This window comes from Benincasa hispida, chromosome 1, assembly GCF_027475165.1.
Source record: "Benincasa hispida cultivar pf3 chromosome 1, pf3_genome.v1.1, whole genome shotgun sequence".
Classification (NCBI taxonomy): Eukaryota; Viridiplantae; Streptophyta; class Magnoliopsida; order Cucurbitales; family Cucurbitaceae; genus Benincasa; species Benincasa hispida.
Window position 1 is genome coordinate 14,897,077 of NC_143478.1, and position 15,956 is coordinate 14,913,032.

Consider the following 15,956-nt stretch of genomic DNA (forward strand, 5'->3'; position numbering starts at 1 on the left):
GTCGTCATGGCTGTGCACATCTTCAGCGTTGGGATGAAAGTGGCATATTTTGAGAACCGATCGATGATAACAAGGATCGATTCAAACTCTCCCACCTTGGAAAAATGGGTGATGAAGTCGAGAGACACGCTCTCCCATGGTCTAGAGGGCAGGTAGGGGTTCCAGCAGACCCACTAATTTCGCCCTTTCGACCTTGTCTTGTTGGCAGACAAGGCAAGTCTTGGTAAATTGCATGACATCGTCTCAAAGGCTTGGCAAGAAGTAGCCTTGTTTTAGGAGGGCATAAGTCCTCTGCCAACCATTATGTCCTGCCCACGGTGTGTCGTGACACTCCTTCATCAACAATCTTCATAACTCCCTGGATCTGGGGATGTAGAGGCGATTACCCTTGGTGTATAATAGATTGTCTTCCACCCAAAATTGGCGTGTCTTCCGTTCTTTGGCCAACTGTATGATTGCCTGCGCCGCTGTGTCATTTGTCAAGTGAGTTTTGACAGCTTCTCGTACTGTTGCACTCAACGTACATGTTTATAGGCGGGCAAACATGCACAGGGCTACATGTTCGCTCTTTCGGCTAAGAGCATCGGCCGCTTGGTTACTTCTCCCTGGTCTATGTTTAAATTAGAAGTCAAACTCTGCTCGACACTCCTGCCACTGTGCCTATTTTGACGACAACTTCGGTTGGTTGAAGAAGTGGAAAATGGAGTTGTTGTCGGTCTTGACCACAAACTTGGCCCCTAAGAGATACTGTCTCCAGGCCCTCAAGCAGTGAACCACTGCTAACATCTCTTTCTCAGAGGCAGTATACCTCCGTTCGGCATCATTTAGTTTCTTACTCTCATACGCGATAGGGTGTCCGTCTTGGAGGAGGACACCGCCCAACATGAAGTCAAAAGCATCAGTCTTGACTTCAAATGGCTTGGTCACATCGGCAATTCCGAGGACCAGCCCCTCAATCATCACTTTCTTCAAGCCCTCAAAGGCGGCTTGACATTTCAGGAGTCCAGCTCCATTGGCTATCTTTCTTCAGCAGTTCGGTTAATGGCTTTGTTCTTCTTGAGAATCCTTCTACGAATCGCCTACAGTAGTTGGCTAGTCCGAGGAAGAATCGTAGTTCGGTCACGAATGATGGTATCCTCAGTCTCTGATTGCGACCACCTTGCCCTCTTCCATACCAATCCGACCACACTCAATCACGTGGCCGAGGAAATTTATACGCTCTTGGGCAAAGGAACACTTCTCTCTCTTTACATACAACTGATTTTTCCTCATTTTTTCGAAGACTAGTTGGAGGTGATGTCGATGTCCTCCTGCGAGGCACTATAAACCACATGTCATCGAGATACACTACGACGAATTTGTCGAGGTATTCATGAAACACTTAGTTCATTAAGGTACAGAAAGTTGCTGGGACATTGGTAAGGCCAAAGGGCATCACGAGGAATTCGAAGGCTCCATATCTCGTGACACAGGTCGTCTTAGGTTCGTCTCCTTCAGTAATTCGGACCTGATAATATCCTGACCGCAGGTCCAGCTTCGAGAAATACTTAGCGCCGTGAAGCCGATCAAATAAGTCAGTAATGATAGGAAGGGGATATTTGTTGCGGATTGTGAGATTGTTCAAGGCTCGATAGTCGATGCATAACCGGAGGCTCCCATATTTCTTCTTCTGAAACAATACTGGGGCTCCGTAAGAGGCCTTTGCCGGTCTGATAAATCCCGCATCTAATAATTCTTCTAACTGTTTTTGGAGTTCGGTCAATTCTGGCGGGGCCATCCGATATGTATTCTTGGCGGACGGTTTTGCCCCTGGTAACAACTCGATCTCATGGTCAATCCCCCTTCTTGAGTGTAAGGACTTGGGCAAGCTTTTAGGCATGACATCTCGATAATCTTCTAAGAAAAATAGAACATCTCAGGGGATCTCCTCCTCTGTGGTTTCAACTGATTCTATCAGGATGGCCATGAACGTGGGTTCTTCATGGGCCAAGCCTCTCTTCAATTGAAGGGCTGAGATCATTCTCACCCCATTTGGCTGCTTGATACTGGCTTGCACTACGGTGGGTATAGATCCAGTAATGACTAGACATTTGGCGAGGGACATTGGTATAACTTTATGTTCAAGTAGAAACTCCATCCTCAATACCACGTCGAAATCATCTATCTTGACAATCACGAAGTCAACGAGGCCCTTCCAGTCTCCTAATTTCACCGAAGTTCTCTTCGCTATCCCCGTAATCGGTAGGGCTGCAGAATTCATAGCTTTCGTCTTTCCTGCATCTCTTTCCTATGTCAAGTTCAGGCGGCGGGCTTCCGTTTCAGTCATGAAGTTATGAGTGGCCCCAGAGTTGACCATAGTGCTCTTGGCCGATCTTTGGTTGACCCAAGCGTCCACATACATGAGTTCTCTCTCTAGTGGCTCCGTCGCCTTTCCCATTTTCTTCTGAAGCGCGAATAAGCATTTCAATGCCCCCATCCTGGGATTCTCAATTTCTGCAGCTGGCTCGATTAGTATCTCCCCCAGTTCAACCTTGTCTTCTGAGTTAGAGGCTAATGTTGCTTGAAAAGAATTGAACGCGATCCGATTTGGACGTTCGCCTGCCCTGTGTGGCCCTCTACATATGAAACAAGACAGGGGGAGATTGTAATTGTTATGTTGTTACGGTGGCCCCCGCTAGTTGTTTCCTAATCTCGGTTGGGATGGTTTACAGTCCCCCCCTGTGTTCTTGTCTCCTCCCCCAAGTCTAGGAGGACTGGAACGACTATTTCTATTTCCCCCATTTGAGGGAGTTGACTGCTTCCTCACATCTTGCGAGTCAGTGCTAAGGTCATATAGTCGTTCAGCTATCACATAGGCAGAGGGGAGATCCTGTACTCTCTGCTCATATAGTTTTGATTTCGCTTACGGTTTCAGCCCTTCGACAAAGCAAAAGACCTTGTCTTTCTCGGACATATCTCGTATGTCCAACATGAGTCCTGCAAACTGTTTTACATAGTCCCTGATATTACCGGTTTGCTTCAGCTCTCGGAGTTTTCGTCGAGCCAAGATCTCGACATTTTCAAGGTAGAACTGCGAGCGAAGTTCTTGTTTCAATTTGTTCCAAGTATCAATTATGCATCGTCCTTCCTGTATGTCTGTAAATCGCGATCTCCACCATAGTTTTGCATCTTCAGCCAGATGCATCGTTGCTAGCGTGACTTTCGACTCTTCAGTCACCGTGTTCGTCGCCTTGAAGTATTGCTCAAGGTCGAAGATAAAGTTTTCCAGGGCTTTTGCTTCCCACACCCTACAGAAGGGTTTCGGTTCTGGGATTTTTATTCTGCTTACTGTCATTGCTCCCCTGACGGGGCTTGGTTCCCTACCGCTCGAATGGTGAGATTCACCCTTGCGCTCACATCCGCTATCTCGGCTCTGACGACGTCAAGGGCCGACCGAAAGTCTTCAGAAAAATCGGTTACCATCTGAATTATTGCTTTTTAGGAGTCGTCCAACTATTCGACGCGCTCCTCTATGTGGGCAACAGAGCCCGATGAGCTATCGCCATGTTCAAAACTACCGGATCGTGTTGTTTTGGTCTCAAGGGTCTCTACCCTCATCATCAGTTCTCTGACGGGTAATCTATCTAGACGGCTCACTACCGCATCAATTCCATCGGCTTTCTTAGCAACTTCTTGTAGCCGAGTCTCTAGGAAACAAATACTATCCGGGACCTCCTTCAAGTAGAGTATTTGCTCTTCCATCTCTACCAGTCTATCCACATGGGACTTGTTCAGGTTCTTCGTCACCGACATGATCACTGATCTTTCCCCCTATGAGCCGACTTGGCTCTGATACCAACTGTCACAATCGCTCTTTCAGGAGCTTCTCTTAGTGATTGTGTGGCACTTGTTCTCGCTCACGAACAAGTCAGCCAACTCAAATACAAACTGTCGGTGGCTCACCGAGTGCCTCTCACAACCTCCACCCCCATTTTAGGGAAAATGGTTTTAGAAAACGGGTTTGGAGAAAAGGTTTTCGTAAGCAGTTTTTGTGAATGTGAATAAAGAAAGAAAGATTGTAGTAGGTTAGAAAGCAATAAGCAACAACAACAGCTTTATAGAGTACTACTCCGGGTATGGGGAAGTGATGATTAGTCTTATCCTCATATAGTGCATTCTGAATAAAAAGCCAACTGGCACCTTTGCATATGCAAAAGGGCGAGTGATCACTTACAATGAAAATGTAAAGAAAGCAAGCTAACTAAGCTAATACAATACATGATATGAAAGTATGCTAAAAGGGGGTTGGATCGGGCATGCGGCCATGGGCAACAAGCCCTGGACAAGCATGATCGTGACACCCAGCACACGTGTTAGTGCAAAATCCTAAGAAGTTAGAATGTCATTCAAAAGTATGCTTATTTGTAGGCTACTCTAAAGAAACAAAGGGTGGTTTCTTTTATAATCCTCAGGAAGACAAGGTATTCATATCAACAAATGCAACTGTCCTAGAGGAGGACCACATAAAGAATCATTAACCTTGCAGTAAGCTAGTAATAAAAGAAATGTCCGGAGAAACGACAAATACATCCACAAGAGTTATTGACAGAGTATGTCTATCAACAAGAGTTATTGATGAAACTAGTACTTCACATCCTTCTCAAGAGTTGAGAATACCTCGTCGTAGTGGGAGGGTTGTGCAACAACCTGACCAGTACATGGGTTTAACTGAAACTCAAGTCATCATACCAAATGATGGCTTAGGGGATCTATTGACTTTCAAACAAGCAATGAATGATGTGGACAAAAACCAATAGATTAAAGCCATGGATCTTTAAATGGAGTCTGTGTACTTCAATTCTGTCTAAGATCTTGTAGATCAACCTGAAGGGGTAAAACCCATCGATTTCAAATGGATCTACAAGAGAAAACAAGACCAAACTGGTAAGGTACGGACCTACAAAACAAAACTTGTGGCAAAAGGGTTTACCCAAAGAGGAGGGGTAGACTATGAAGAAATCTTCTCTCCTATTGTCATGATTAAGTCGATTAGAATACTCTTGTCCACAACTGCATTTTATGATTATGAAATATGACAAATGGATGTCAAGACAGCCTTGTTGAATGGCTATTTTGAAGAGAGTATCTACATGTCTCAACCAGAAGGGTTTATTGAATAAGGTTAAGAGTAAAAGGTTTGCAAGTTTAATCGATCCAATCCTAGATATGATCATTGGACTGCCGTTAAGAACATTCTTAAATATCTTTGGAGAACGAGAAATTGCATGCTTGTGTATGGTGCTAAGGATCTGATCCTCACAGGATACATTGATTCTGACTTATAGACCGATATAGATTCGAGGAAATCAACTTCAGGGCCAGTATTCACTCTGAACAGGATGAACTGTGCTGTAGAGAAGTATCAAGCAAAGTTGTATTGCTGACTCCACAATGGAAGCTGAGTATGTAACTGCAAGTGAAGCAAAAAAAGAAGCAATATGGCTAAGGAAGTTCCTATCTGATTTGGAAGGGTTCTAAATATGCACCTGCCAGTCACCCTATATTGTGATGATATTGGAGCGGTGGCAAATTCAAAGGAACCTCGAAGCCATAAATGAAGAGCACATCGACCGGAAGTACCGTCTCATCAGGGAGATTGTTCACAGAGGAGACATGATCGTTACGTAAATAGCCTTACAAGACAACCTAGCTGATCCATTTACAAAGGTCCTCTCGGCTAAAGTGTTTGAGGGTCACCTAGTAGGACTAGGTCTACGAGATACTTATCGCTAGGACAAGTGGGAACTCAACATTGTATATATTTGTATATATTGATCTACTGAAGTTTTAGTCCAAGTGGGAGTATTGTTGGGTTGTATGTCCTAAAACTCGAAGTTTGTAAAGTTAAACATATTCTATTATCAATAAAGATGTTATTCAATAAAGTTATTATTGAATCTTTAAATTGCATCCGTAAAGTCTAAAATCCAATAAACTAAGATCCATAGTTATTACATGAATACTTGAACTTTATGTAGAGACATAAAGATGGATCAAGTTCAAGTAAATAGCCAAAACGGTCTATAGTATACGAATTAGGTTGGGTGTCTTATTCTGGTAACACTGTTGGATGCATCCTATTCTATAGTGGTTACAAGTTGTTGTAAAGGTGCTACAAACGAAGTGATCCTGATTCGTTCATGTATTGACATGAGGAGTGAGGGCGTCCTATGCAATGAGTTTGCATAAGATCGGACCAAGAAATAAATCACTCTTACTTTGTAATATTGTTTACTGTTTAAGGCTGACTATTTCGCTTAGATGACCTAGGTAACTCAATCTTAATCCTGAGCTAACTATGAATTCATGTCTATTCGCGATTATCCTTATATTTGTATAGGTGAAGGTTGGCTCAACAGCATCGGCTCAATAAGCCTCCCATTTCAAAGGTAAGACCGGGTAGATAGCTAGGGACATAGGGTACAAGACGAAATTCACTCCTACCCGATTGATGGATAGGAGAAAGGTTATTCTCTTAAGTACTGAATCCAAGTATTGAACAGAGGGCCTCACCATCTCATTGGCCCGAGAGGGATCCGGTTTAGTGATTGGATCAAAAATCAATTGTTCATTAGAGGATCAGTAGAAACTTAAGGAACAAGACGTAATATGGGGGTAAAACAACATATTAACCCAGCCATTATTACGAACAACCTGTGAAGGGTCGACTTACTGATTATGGTCAAATCATGTGGACACAAATATATCTACAGTAAGGAGAGTGCAACTATCGAACTATAGTAGTGTGACTTGATAGTTAATGAACACTGATTAATTTGGTCTAAATAGTTTTAGCCAATTAATCTTATACGTTATAGCTCATGATCTGTAGGTCCATAAGGTCCCTCTACCAGAACGTAAAATATGAACACCTTGAATTATTAAATTGAATGAATTTGGAATGATATCAATTTGAATTGTTCAAATTAAATTTCAATTTGAAAATGTTCAAATTAAATTTCAATTTGAAAATGTTCAAATTGAAATGAGGGTTTGAGTTTGAATAATATTCAAATTCAAATTAGGGTTTGTATAATTATATGATATAATTAACGTTTAATTTATTGAAGTTAAATGAAATTGGAGAGTTTATAATATTTAAATATTGATTTAAATATCAATTACAAGAATAAGATTCATATTTTGAATTTAGTATGTGATTAATTTAATATTTGATATTAAATTGTTTGATTAATTAAAAAAATCAAATTAAATTCCACTTTTATATTCAATTTGAGAAATTGAATATTGAATTTATGAAATTAAATCAAATTGGAATTGATTAATTTAGAATTAATTGAAAATTTGAATTTTTTTTTAAAATAAAAAATAAGTGGGTTTTTCCCACAAAACACCCAAGCATGAAGTGTTCTTCATGCAATCACACACAATTCTACTTCCATCCTCAAGCTATTCCTGGCAATGTTGTTGCTAATGAGTGCCTGCGTGGTGAAGAGTGATAAAACACTCAGAATTGAAAAAGAAGATAAAGAATTTTTTTAGCTGAGAAATGAGTTTATGCATTCATCTTCTTCTCCCTCTCAAACCCAAAAAAATAACTTCACAAATTCACTCAAATTCGAGTTCCACCACTCAAATTCAAGGCTGAGAATAGTAGAGAAGATCTATTGGTGGTTCACTAATGATTTGGAGCTGAATTAACATGAAGTGCAGCTTCGATTAAGGAGAATTCATCAAAGGTATGTTGAACCTGAAACCCACTTGTGATTTTCTGCAAAAGCATGCTTTAAAACTCAAATTAAATGTAATTAGAGTGCTCATTGATTCTGTTTGCTTCCGTTGCATGCATGTATATCCTATCATATGTGATATAATTAATATAATGTATTTGATACATTACAATATAAAGTTTATTTTGAGAGGAATTAAATATTTGGATATGATTCAAATATTAGTTGTATGGATTAGATTCATATAAATTAGTATAAATGTGATTTATATGAAAAACTATAAATGATTGAGAGAATTCAAACTATAGATTATATTGTATTTGATACAATACAAAAGTTATAGGTTAATGTATTATATTCGATGAAACATATACTTTGATATATAATATATGATAAGTTGGTTATCATACATACATACATAAATACATACATGCATATATATATTAAATTTTTATGATTAAACTAATTTTTTAAATTAATTTATGAGGGAGTCCCTCCCCTCATTTTCTCTCATGATCAGTCGTGTGGAAAGGGAAGTTTTACAATTGCTTCTTGGTCTACTTCATAGAAGCTTTTTCACAGAAGGTCTACAAGAATTTTCCCAACACTTTTCTCCCAAAAAGAAAAAATTCTCTCTTCTAAAAATTCTTCTCTCTCTCTCCCAAAATCAAGAGAAGCCGACAACTCTCTCTATAATTCTCACCCCTAAGGAGAATACTGGAAGCTCATTTATGGTGGTGACCACGTTAAGGTTTGTTTCTGTACAAAGAGTTTGTGACCAATTAGGAGGAAATTCGTGAAGAATTGGTTCTTCAAAGGTAAGTAATTCCAAACCCTAATTTCCCTTAATCTCTCTATTTAATCTCTAAAAACATGATGTAATTCCCGGTAAAGTGCATAATTGTTGTTTCTATGTGAGATTTGAAAATTGGGACCGATCCCACTTCCGCTATGGACCTCACAGTCCTTCAATATATACATACAAGAAACTACCGAAACTTGAACTATATGATAAACTAAAAACAATTTCAGACTTTAACTTCAAGTGGTATTCCTAACTCCTTCCCTACCTTTTGGTTGAGGGGGAGGGGGAGGAAGAATGAGTTGTGAAGCCCAGTGAGTGGTAAGTACTGAGTTTATATAAACATAGGTTTTCTCTGTCTAAAACATCAATGAAAGACATCAAGCATTTGATAAACCAAAGGTAATTTACAAATTCTTTGAAACACATCAAACTCATTTGCCTCATTCACAAACCTTAGGCAAAATATAAAAACATTCACTAGCATTTCTGAACAAAATAAACCTTTTAAATGTATATGATTCCATGTGTGGCATAATCAACGTTCATAAGCATATTCTCTCGTAACCCCTCACTGGGTTGCTTAGAAATCCTACTCAATTTGTACCAATATGTCTCACCAGTCATAAGGTCATACGTGCACGTAGACATATAACATATCATCTCATCATGGACTCAAAAGTTGGATCTGAAGACCCTCTGACCATCCTATGCGAGGTTACCTCCACATCCATAGGCTCAAAAGCTATATCCAGAGATCCTCTAACCATCCCATGTGAGGTTCTGCCATAAGCTTAGAAACTAGATTCAAAAATCATCTAACCATCATGTGCGAAGTTCCGCCACAAGCTTGGAATAATAGTGTTCAAGGATTAATTAATGGGTATACTGAATAAATGGTCAAAATAGAATGTTATTTTTAAAGAATGACCAAAAATATTTTAGTTTAAAAAATGGCCAAATGACTAAATCTACTATTTTTTAAAACTACAAATGGACGAATATACCCCTGTAGTCATATCCCTATAATTATGGTGTAATTTAGAAACAAACCTAATAAACTAAAAATAAAATCTGAACAAACAAAAAAAATATAGGAAAAATAGTTTAACAAACTAAAAAAATAATGTTTTTTAGGGAAAAAAAATACATGGAAGATTTGGGACAACCTTCAAAGAAAATTCATGTTATAAGGACGAGAAGCAACAAGCTTTAAGTGATGATTAATTCCCTACCAACCTAAAAAACAAGTACCTTATACTAAAAAATAATGTTGCAATTTTTAAGCTATGCAAATACCTTGAACTATTTATTTGAGTCATGCAAATATGATGTACTAAAAAAAGAAATCACACAAATACCTTGAACTTAACTACTAAAATCTTTGTTAAGTCATAGAAATACAATGTACTCAGAAAAATAGGAGATTGGGGGTAAACAACTTTGGAAAACTTTAAAACTCGAGACTTTAGATCTTTTCTATCAATAACTTTTTCAAGTAACCTCAAATTACCAATATTCACTAGAAATCAGTAACGCAACCAAAATACAAAAGAAAAATTCAATCCACAAGGGGAGATGTACCATGTTGAATACGTTGGATCCACCACTAGTATGTTACATGTCGACTTCATAGATTGTGGAGTGAAGCGAAGTACCTTCCATTTTCACTTATACTGTTGAAAATAAGTTACATCCCTTAAGAATAATCCACACAAAAATAGGAGATAAAGAGGATAAGAAAACGAACTTTCATTTGTGGCGAGGAATAGTGAAAGTGGAATATGTGGGAGAGAAGAATGAGGAATTGAAATATGATCTTCAAACAATTGAAATGTGTTATTGCAATCCACTTCTGTATATTTAATTCTTTAAATCATCAATACTAATTAAAAATTAAATGATAAATCCCAACAAAATCACTGTGGAGATATACGTCATCGGTAATTGTTGGGAAAGTGGGATTTAAGAGGCAGAATTAGAAATTTACATAGGGAGATGGTCCTACACGTCATATTTTGACACATCATCTTTTGGTCATAAATGAAAGAATTTAAAAAACAGTCATTATTCGAAAAAAAAAAAATCTCATTTCATAAAAACGGTTTAAAAGTGTTTCAAAAGATACTTTAAATGATTGTTAAATACTTTAATTTTTTAAATAATTTCTTTTCAAAACTAAACCTTTTTGAAAAGTTAAACCAAATACACTTTAAAACAAAAATAATAATAAGCATTTTGTTTTTCAGGAATCAGATTATTTACTCCTATTTTGAGTGAATTTTAGTTGGCATACTTACTTGCTTAAGGTTTGTTGATAATATATTTTATATTCAAATTGATTTTTGAGTTCTGTAGTCTTTTGATAAACATTCAGTGAAAATATTAATAAACTTAATTTTCAAAAGTTATCCTTACCTAATTGTTTTGATTTGTTTTTAGGATAATTTAGTCTACCTCATTTAAAAGGTTTCATTTTAAAAAAAAAAAATGATGACTCTTGTGCACCATTATTTTCAAATTCTAGAGCATAGAGAGAATGTAAGAACACAGTTAACTTAAAAACAGCTAGTCGAAAGTCGATCAAGTGTTTAACGACATCTATACAAATAGTTATTAACAATCCATTATATCCATTGCACAAACAAACATGGGAAAATATGTTTATGTTTCATTCAAAAATCAATCCACAGTTGCTCTACCAGTTACAACAATAAACATACATATAGTATACAGTAAATAAAGCATTTGGAGAACTACAACCTGGCACAATAATAAGTTCAAAATCGATGAGGCATAGCCCATTTTCTGGATGGGCTCCCTCAAAAAATGATGATAAATATAGAACACCAGTTCTTTCGAGTTTCCATGGAACATATAACCTTTTTTTTTCCCTCATAAAATGGAAACTACATTCATGATTTCATCAAAAGCAGTTAAGAACCAGAATCGTGAATCCATTCTTGTGGTTTAATCATCATCAGAATAATTGAACTTTACTGAGTGAGATTGCAGATCAATCACTCCGCCTCGGTATGACCCACGCTTCTTCTTCGTCTTTTCATGCCGAAAGTCCCTAATACATAAATAAACTTGAATCAGGAGCTTTTTTCTAAACCAGAATATATATCAAAGTTCCCTCAACACAACTCAACAGTAGAAACGAAACTAGAACTAACAGCTACGATCCAATTTGATAACTATTTCATTTTTTATTTTTTATTTTTGAAAATTAAGTCTATTTTCTCTCCGTTTCTTACATTGATTTGCATCTTTCTTAAGTACAATGGTTGATTTCTTAGTCAAATTCCAGAAACAAAAAAACAATTTTAAAGCTACTTTTTTTATTCTTCAAATTTTAGCTTGATTTTTTAAACTATTAGTAAAATGTAGATAACAACTTGAGAAATTTAGAAGTGGAAGTAATGCCTATGGTCTTAATTTTCAAAAACAAAAAATAAAAAATAAAAATAATAATAATAATAAAAACCAAATGTTTACCAAATGGGTACTATATGATAAAAGTTAAGAAGAAATGAAAGAAAAAATATATATTACCTTCCTTTAACCTGCCCAAGAACTTCTTGAGCTTTTGCACCATATCCAGTGTCGGCTCCACCCTGCTCAGTATGATATGATAGATTACAAATAAGAAACAAAAGATCCTAGTGAAAAAAAGCAGCGCCAAAAAGTTAAATAATAAGCAGTAAATCACACCTTCGCCCAGTAAGAATTATCTGCAAGTTTTTCATCAGCAAATGTCACGGCATCTACTTTTACCCTTTGAAATGCATTGATGGTCTTTGGCTGCAATTATACAATATATCAGTACAGTCGATTTTGTATCAAGTGTAGAATGAACATCTGAGTTAAGGGAAAGATTAAAATTTAAAACACTGATCCCACTACCCTTATGTTCACTGGCCATTGGATACAATTATAATTAGAAGACTTCACTTGTTTTTAAATACATCTTCATATCAACTATCATTTTTGTTTTTGTTTTTTTTCAAATTAACATTTCTGTTTTTCATTCACCTGCTACTATCACAAGATGCTTTAGATATGAAATTAAAGAAACCAAATAATAATAAAAATAAAAAATAAAAAAATAAGAGTAGAAGAGCTGCTAGTTGTGGGATATTTGGCATGCTCGTGGAGTTGACAAGATAATTATGTTTATTTTGACAAGTTAATTATGTTTTTTCATGCCTTTATAGGGTCCATTCCATTATTAATGCAGATCTAGGGCTATTTAGAATAACTTGTTGAGTGCTTAAAAATGTGTTTCTAAGTGCAATGAAAATGCTTTTACTTAAAAAGTCATTTCAAACAAGCCTCATAAACCCATTAAATTGACAGAAGTCTAGTTTAATATTGAAAGGATTGAAGACAACATTTTACTTTCCTCTAGCATTTAGCATATTAAATTGTCTCAAAATAGTTATATCATCAAAATATTTAAACAGACTGAATTAACATACCTCAGTTGAACCATTTGAGTGTTTCTTCAAAGCTTTTTTTGTGGAAGTTTTCTCTGCCGTTTTCTCAACATACCCATTTGTCTGCTGAGAAAGCTCATTGATAGTGCTCCTATTTCCAGCATCTACATCGACCTTTGTAGACTGCACACCATCGTTGCATCCTTTTGAACCTTCTAATTTTCTACGTTTGACATCTTCAGTTTCTTTCTCATCAACAGTATGAATGTCGTTATCTTCAGAAGCCAACCTTTTCCTTTTCTTAGAATTGTCGTTCTCTTCCTCTTCGTATAACATATTGGTACCATCATTTAGCTGGTTTGCATTTTCATCACTTAAATGTCGACCATCCTTTTTCTTCTTAGTTTTTGATTTGACAACCTTTTCTTCAAGAGTGGCGACATCACCCTTCAATCCAATAGCTACAGCTACATCATCGGAAATTGTAGCAACAGTCTCTAACTTCTCCTTGTTCTTCTTTTTCTTTTTACCCTTAGATTCCTTTCCTGCCTCCTCGTGCACAGTAGTGCCATTGGAGTTTTTCAAACTCTCCACAGGTTCTGATTTCTCTTTTTCAGAAGCATCAGCATGCGTTTCAGGAACTGCATTCTTTTTTATTTTCTTTTTATCCTTGGACTTTTTTGTAGGTTCCTCTTGCGCTTCAGGAACCCTATCATCAGCAACCTCTTTCTCCGTTTCTTCATCTACAGATCAAATCCAACACAAGGGAGAATGTGCAATTAAAATCAATCATTTCATGTTAGTATTAAAAAAATTTGAAAAAAAATAGCATAACTAATAACTTTATAAATGGAGACAATATGAGGATACCTGGTTTATTTTGGGTTGTGATGGCTTGACTACTGCATATTAGAATTTTAAGTTAGATAGATGAATTTATTTCTAGATCTACTAAGATTGGGGCAAACGAAATCAATAGAAAAGAAAAGAAACAGCACGATGATGAAATGCCAAAGTCTGGATAATTGCCGAGGTCACTAATATTATCACTTCCAACATAAATACAATGATTTAGGAACATCTATGATGAAACACACAATGAGAACGTTGATTTTAATGCTCGGCAGAACCATCAATTACATTGAGAATAAGTCACACATGCATTAACATATAAAAGCATGCTTTAGCAATCTGTACCCATTCAAGACTGGATTGCTAAAAAACACAGAGGAAACTCAATATTACAAAGAAATTGAATATATGAAGGCGATCAAACAATACAAACTATTTGCAATTTTTAAATTTGATTTCTTTAAACATCATTATACTTCGATCTCAAGACAACAATAAACAGACTATTCTGCACCCGCACACACAAACTTGGCGATATTTTTTTAAGCTCAACAGACAATAATCGAAAGAATATCTGGTCGTCGTTGTCCTACCATTTCTTTAAATGCTTGTAGCACATTTCTTCTAGATTGAGCAATAAATCCTTTGAAGAACCCTTCTGCACCAATAGCAACAGAAACATAAATTGTTTCAATATAAAAACTCGCAGCCAAAATTACTTAAGATCTAAAGACCACCACATATCACCATTTAATTGATTGCAACAAATAGAATGTCTGGGAGTACAAAATTTTGCAGTACTTAAGATAAAAGAGGGGATGCTATCATAAATAACTACTAGTAAACTTGTTCTATAAAAATATAGAAAGTAGGATTAAACTAGAATGTCGTTGGCAAGTAAAGTTGGAATAAAACACAAAAATTTGGAACGCTTAAGTGATTCATCTAGCGATAGACTGAACTGCAAAGCACAATAAAAGAAAATTACAACGAAAAAGTCTTATTTAGGAACAGAACATTTACGTATTGGAAGAGAAAAGATTAAAGTAGGTCCACCTGAAGCTGGGCTTCAGAACGAAACTTTTTTAGGGTTTTGGAGAAGCCATTGCGATCTAAAAAGAAGGCTACAGCGTGAAGAAGAAGAGTCCTCTGCTGGGGGTGTAAGGATGCGGCTTCATCGGAAGAATTGGGAGTTTGGGTGTCGTTGTTTCTTTGCTTCATAGTGTGGTGGGAGAGAAGAACTTGGCGAGGTTTAAAACATCCTTTTTCTTCAGATGCTGGGAAATTATTTTCAAACATTCTTCCGATCACTACAAATGCGTGGACTTTGAAGACAAGCTGAAGAAAGTGGTGGAGGGCAGTCGGTGATGAGTAGAAGAAGACTCGACAGTCATAAAAGGCGTAACTTGCCGCAGAGAGGGAGATGGTGAGAGATGTCGTGCCGCCTTAGGTTTTAAAGGAGACGGATTGTGGAGATGCTATGGCTGCACAAGGGAGTGGGACGGGACGAGCTAAAGTAGGGGAAATTGCAATAAATTTTTTGTTTAAATTTTTTCTACCTTTCCAAAACCCCTCGAAATAGTTTTCTCGACCTTCATCGCTCGAGATCCATCACCAAAATTTATATAAAAACTTCACATTGTTTAAACCATCTATTCTTTTAGACTTTTTCGATGAATCTCAATTAAGATGAGAATCAAAATTGGTTGAAAATGACTTTGAATTTTTTACCTATAGCAAAAGAAAAAAAAAAAGTTTTTAACAGTTTTGTAACTATTTATTTCATTTTTCGATTAATTCTAAAAACGATTTTTATTCTTCAATTATTTTTCCTTTAAAAATATTTTTAATTTTTTTAAAAAAAGACGGAGAATATTTCGTCTTTTCTTTTTTCTCATGTTTTCCTCTATATATCTACTATTTTCTAAGCAATTTTTCATCAATAGTTGTATTAACCTTTGGGAGCAACCGACTTTGTCGATTTAGCATCGAAGTCAGACAGTGGATTTAACCATCAACATTTGGTTCCAACAAGATTCACGTAATTTTTCCAAAGTATCTCTTAATCTTTCCAAAATTTCAAAAAAAAAAAACATTTAGATAATATGTAAATCAATTTGAAAATTCGTA

General features: G+C 36.5%; 1 protein-coding gene across 2 annotated transcripts; it reads right to left on the reverse strand.

Moving 5' to 3' along the window:
- Nucleotides 1–11,183: 11,183 nt before the first annotated feature.
- Nucleotides 11,184–15,476, reverse strand: LOC120067694 (uncharacterized). Of its 2 annotated transcripts, none has more exons than XM_039019233.2 (7): nucleotides 14,883–15,476; nucleotides 14,420–14,484; nucleotides 13,845–13,876; nucleotides 13,017–13,717; nucleotides 12,250–12,339; nucleotides 12,091–12,152; nucleotides 11,184–11,608 (listed from the first exon to the last, which is right to left on the reverse strand). In XM_039019233.2, the coding sequence occupies exons 1-7, from the start codon at nucleotides 15,123–15,125 to the stop codon at nucleotides 11,503–11,505; spliced, it is 1,299 nt and encodes a 432-aa protein (XP_038875161.1). In that variant the 5' UTR covers nucleotides 15,126–15,476; the 3' UTR covers nucleotides 11,184–11,502. The 2 variants fall into 2 exon arrangements, with proteins under 2 accessions (XP_038875161.1, XP_038875166.1); XM_039019238.2 differs by having other exon boundaries at nucleotides 14,420–14,481; nucleotides 14,883–15,436.
- Between the last annotated feature and the right edge of the window lie 480 nt (nucleotides 15,477–15,956).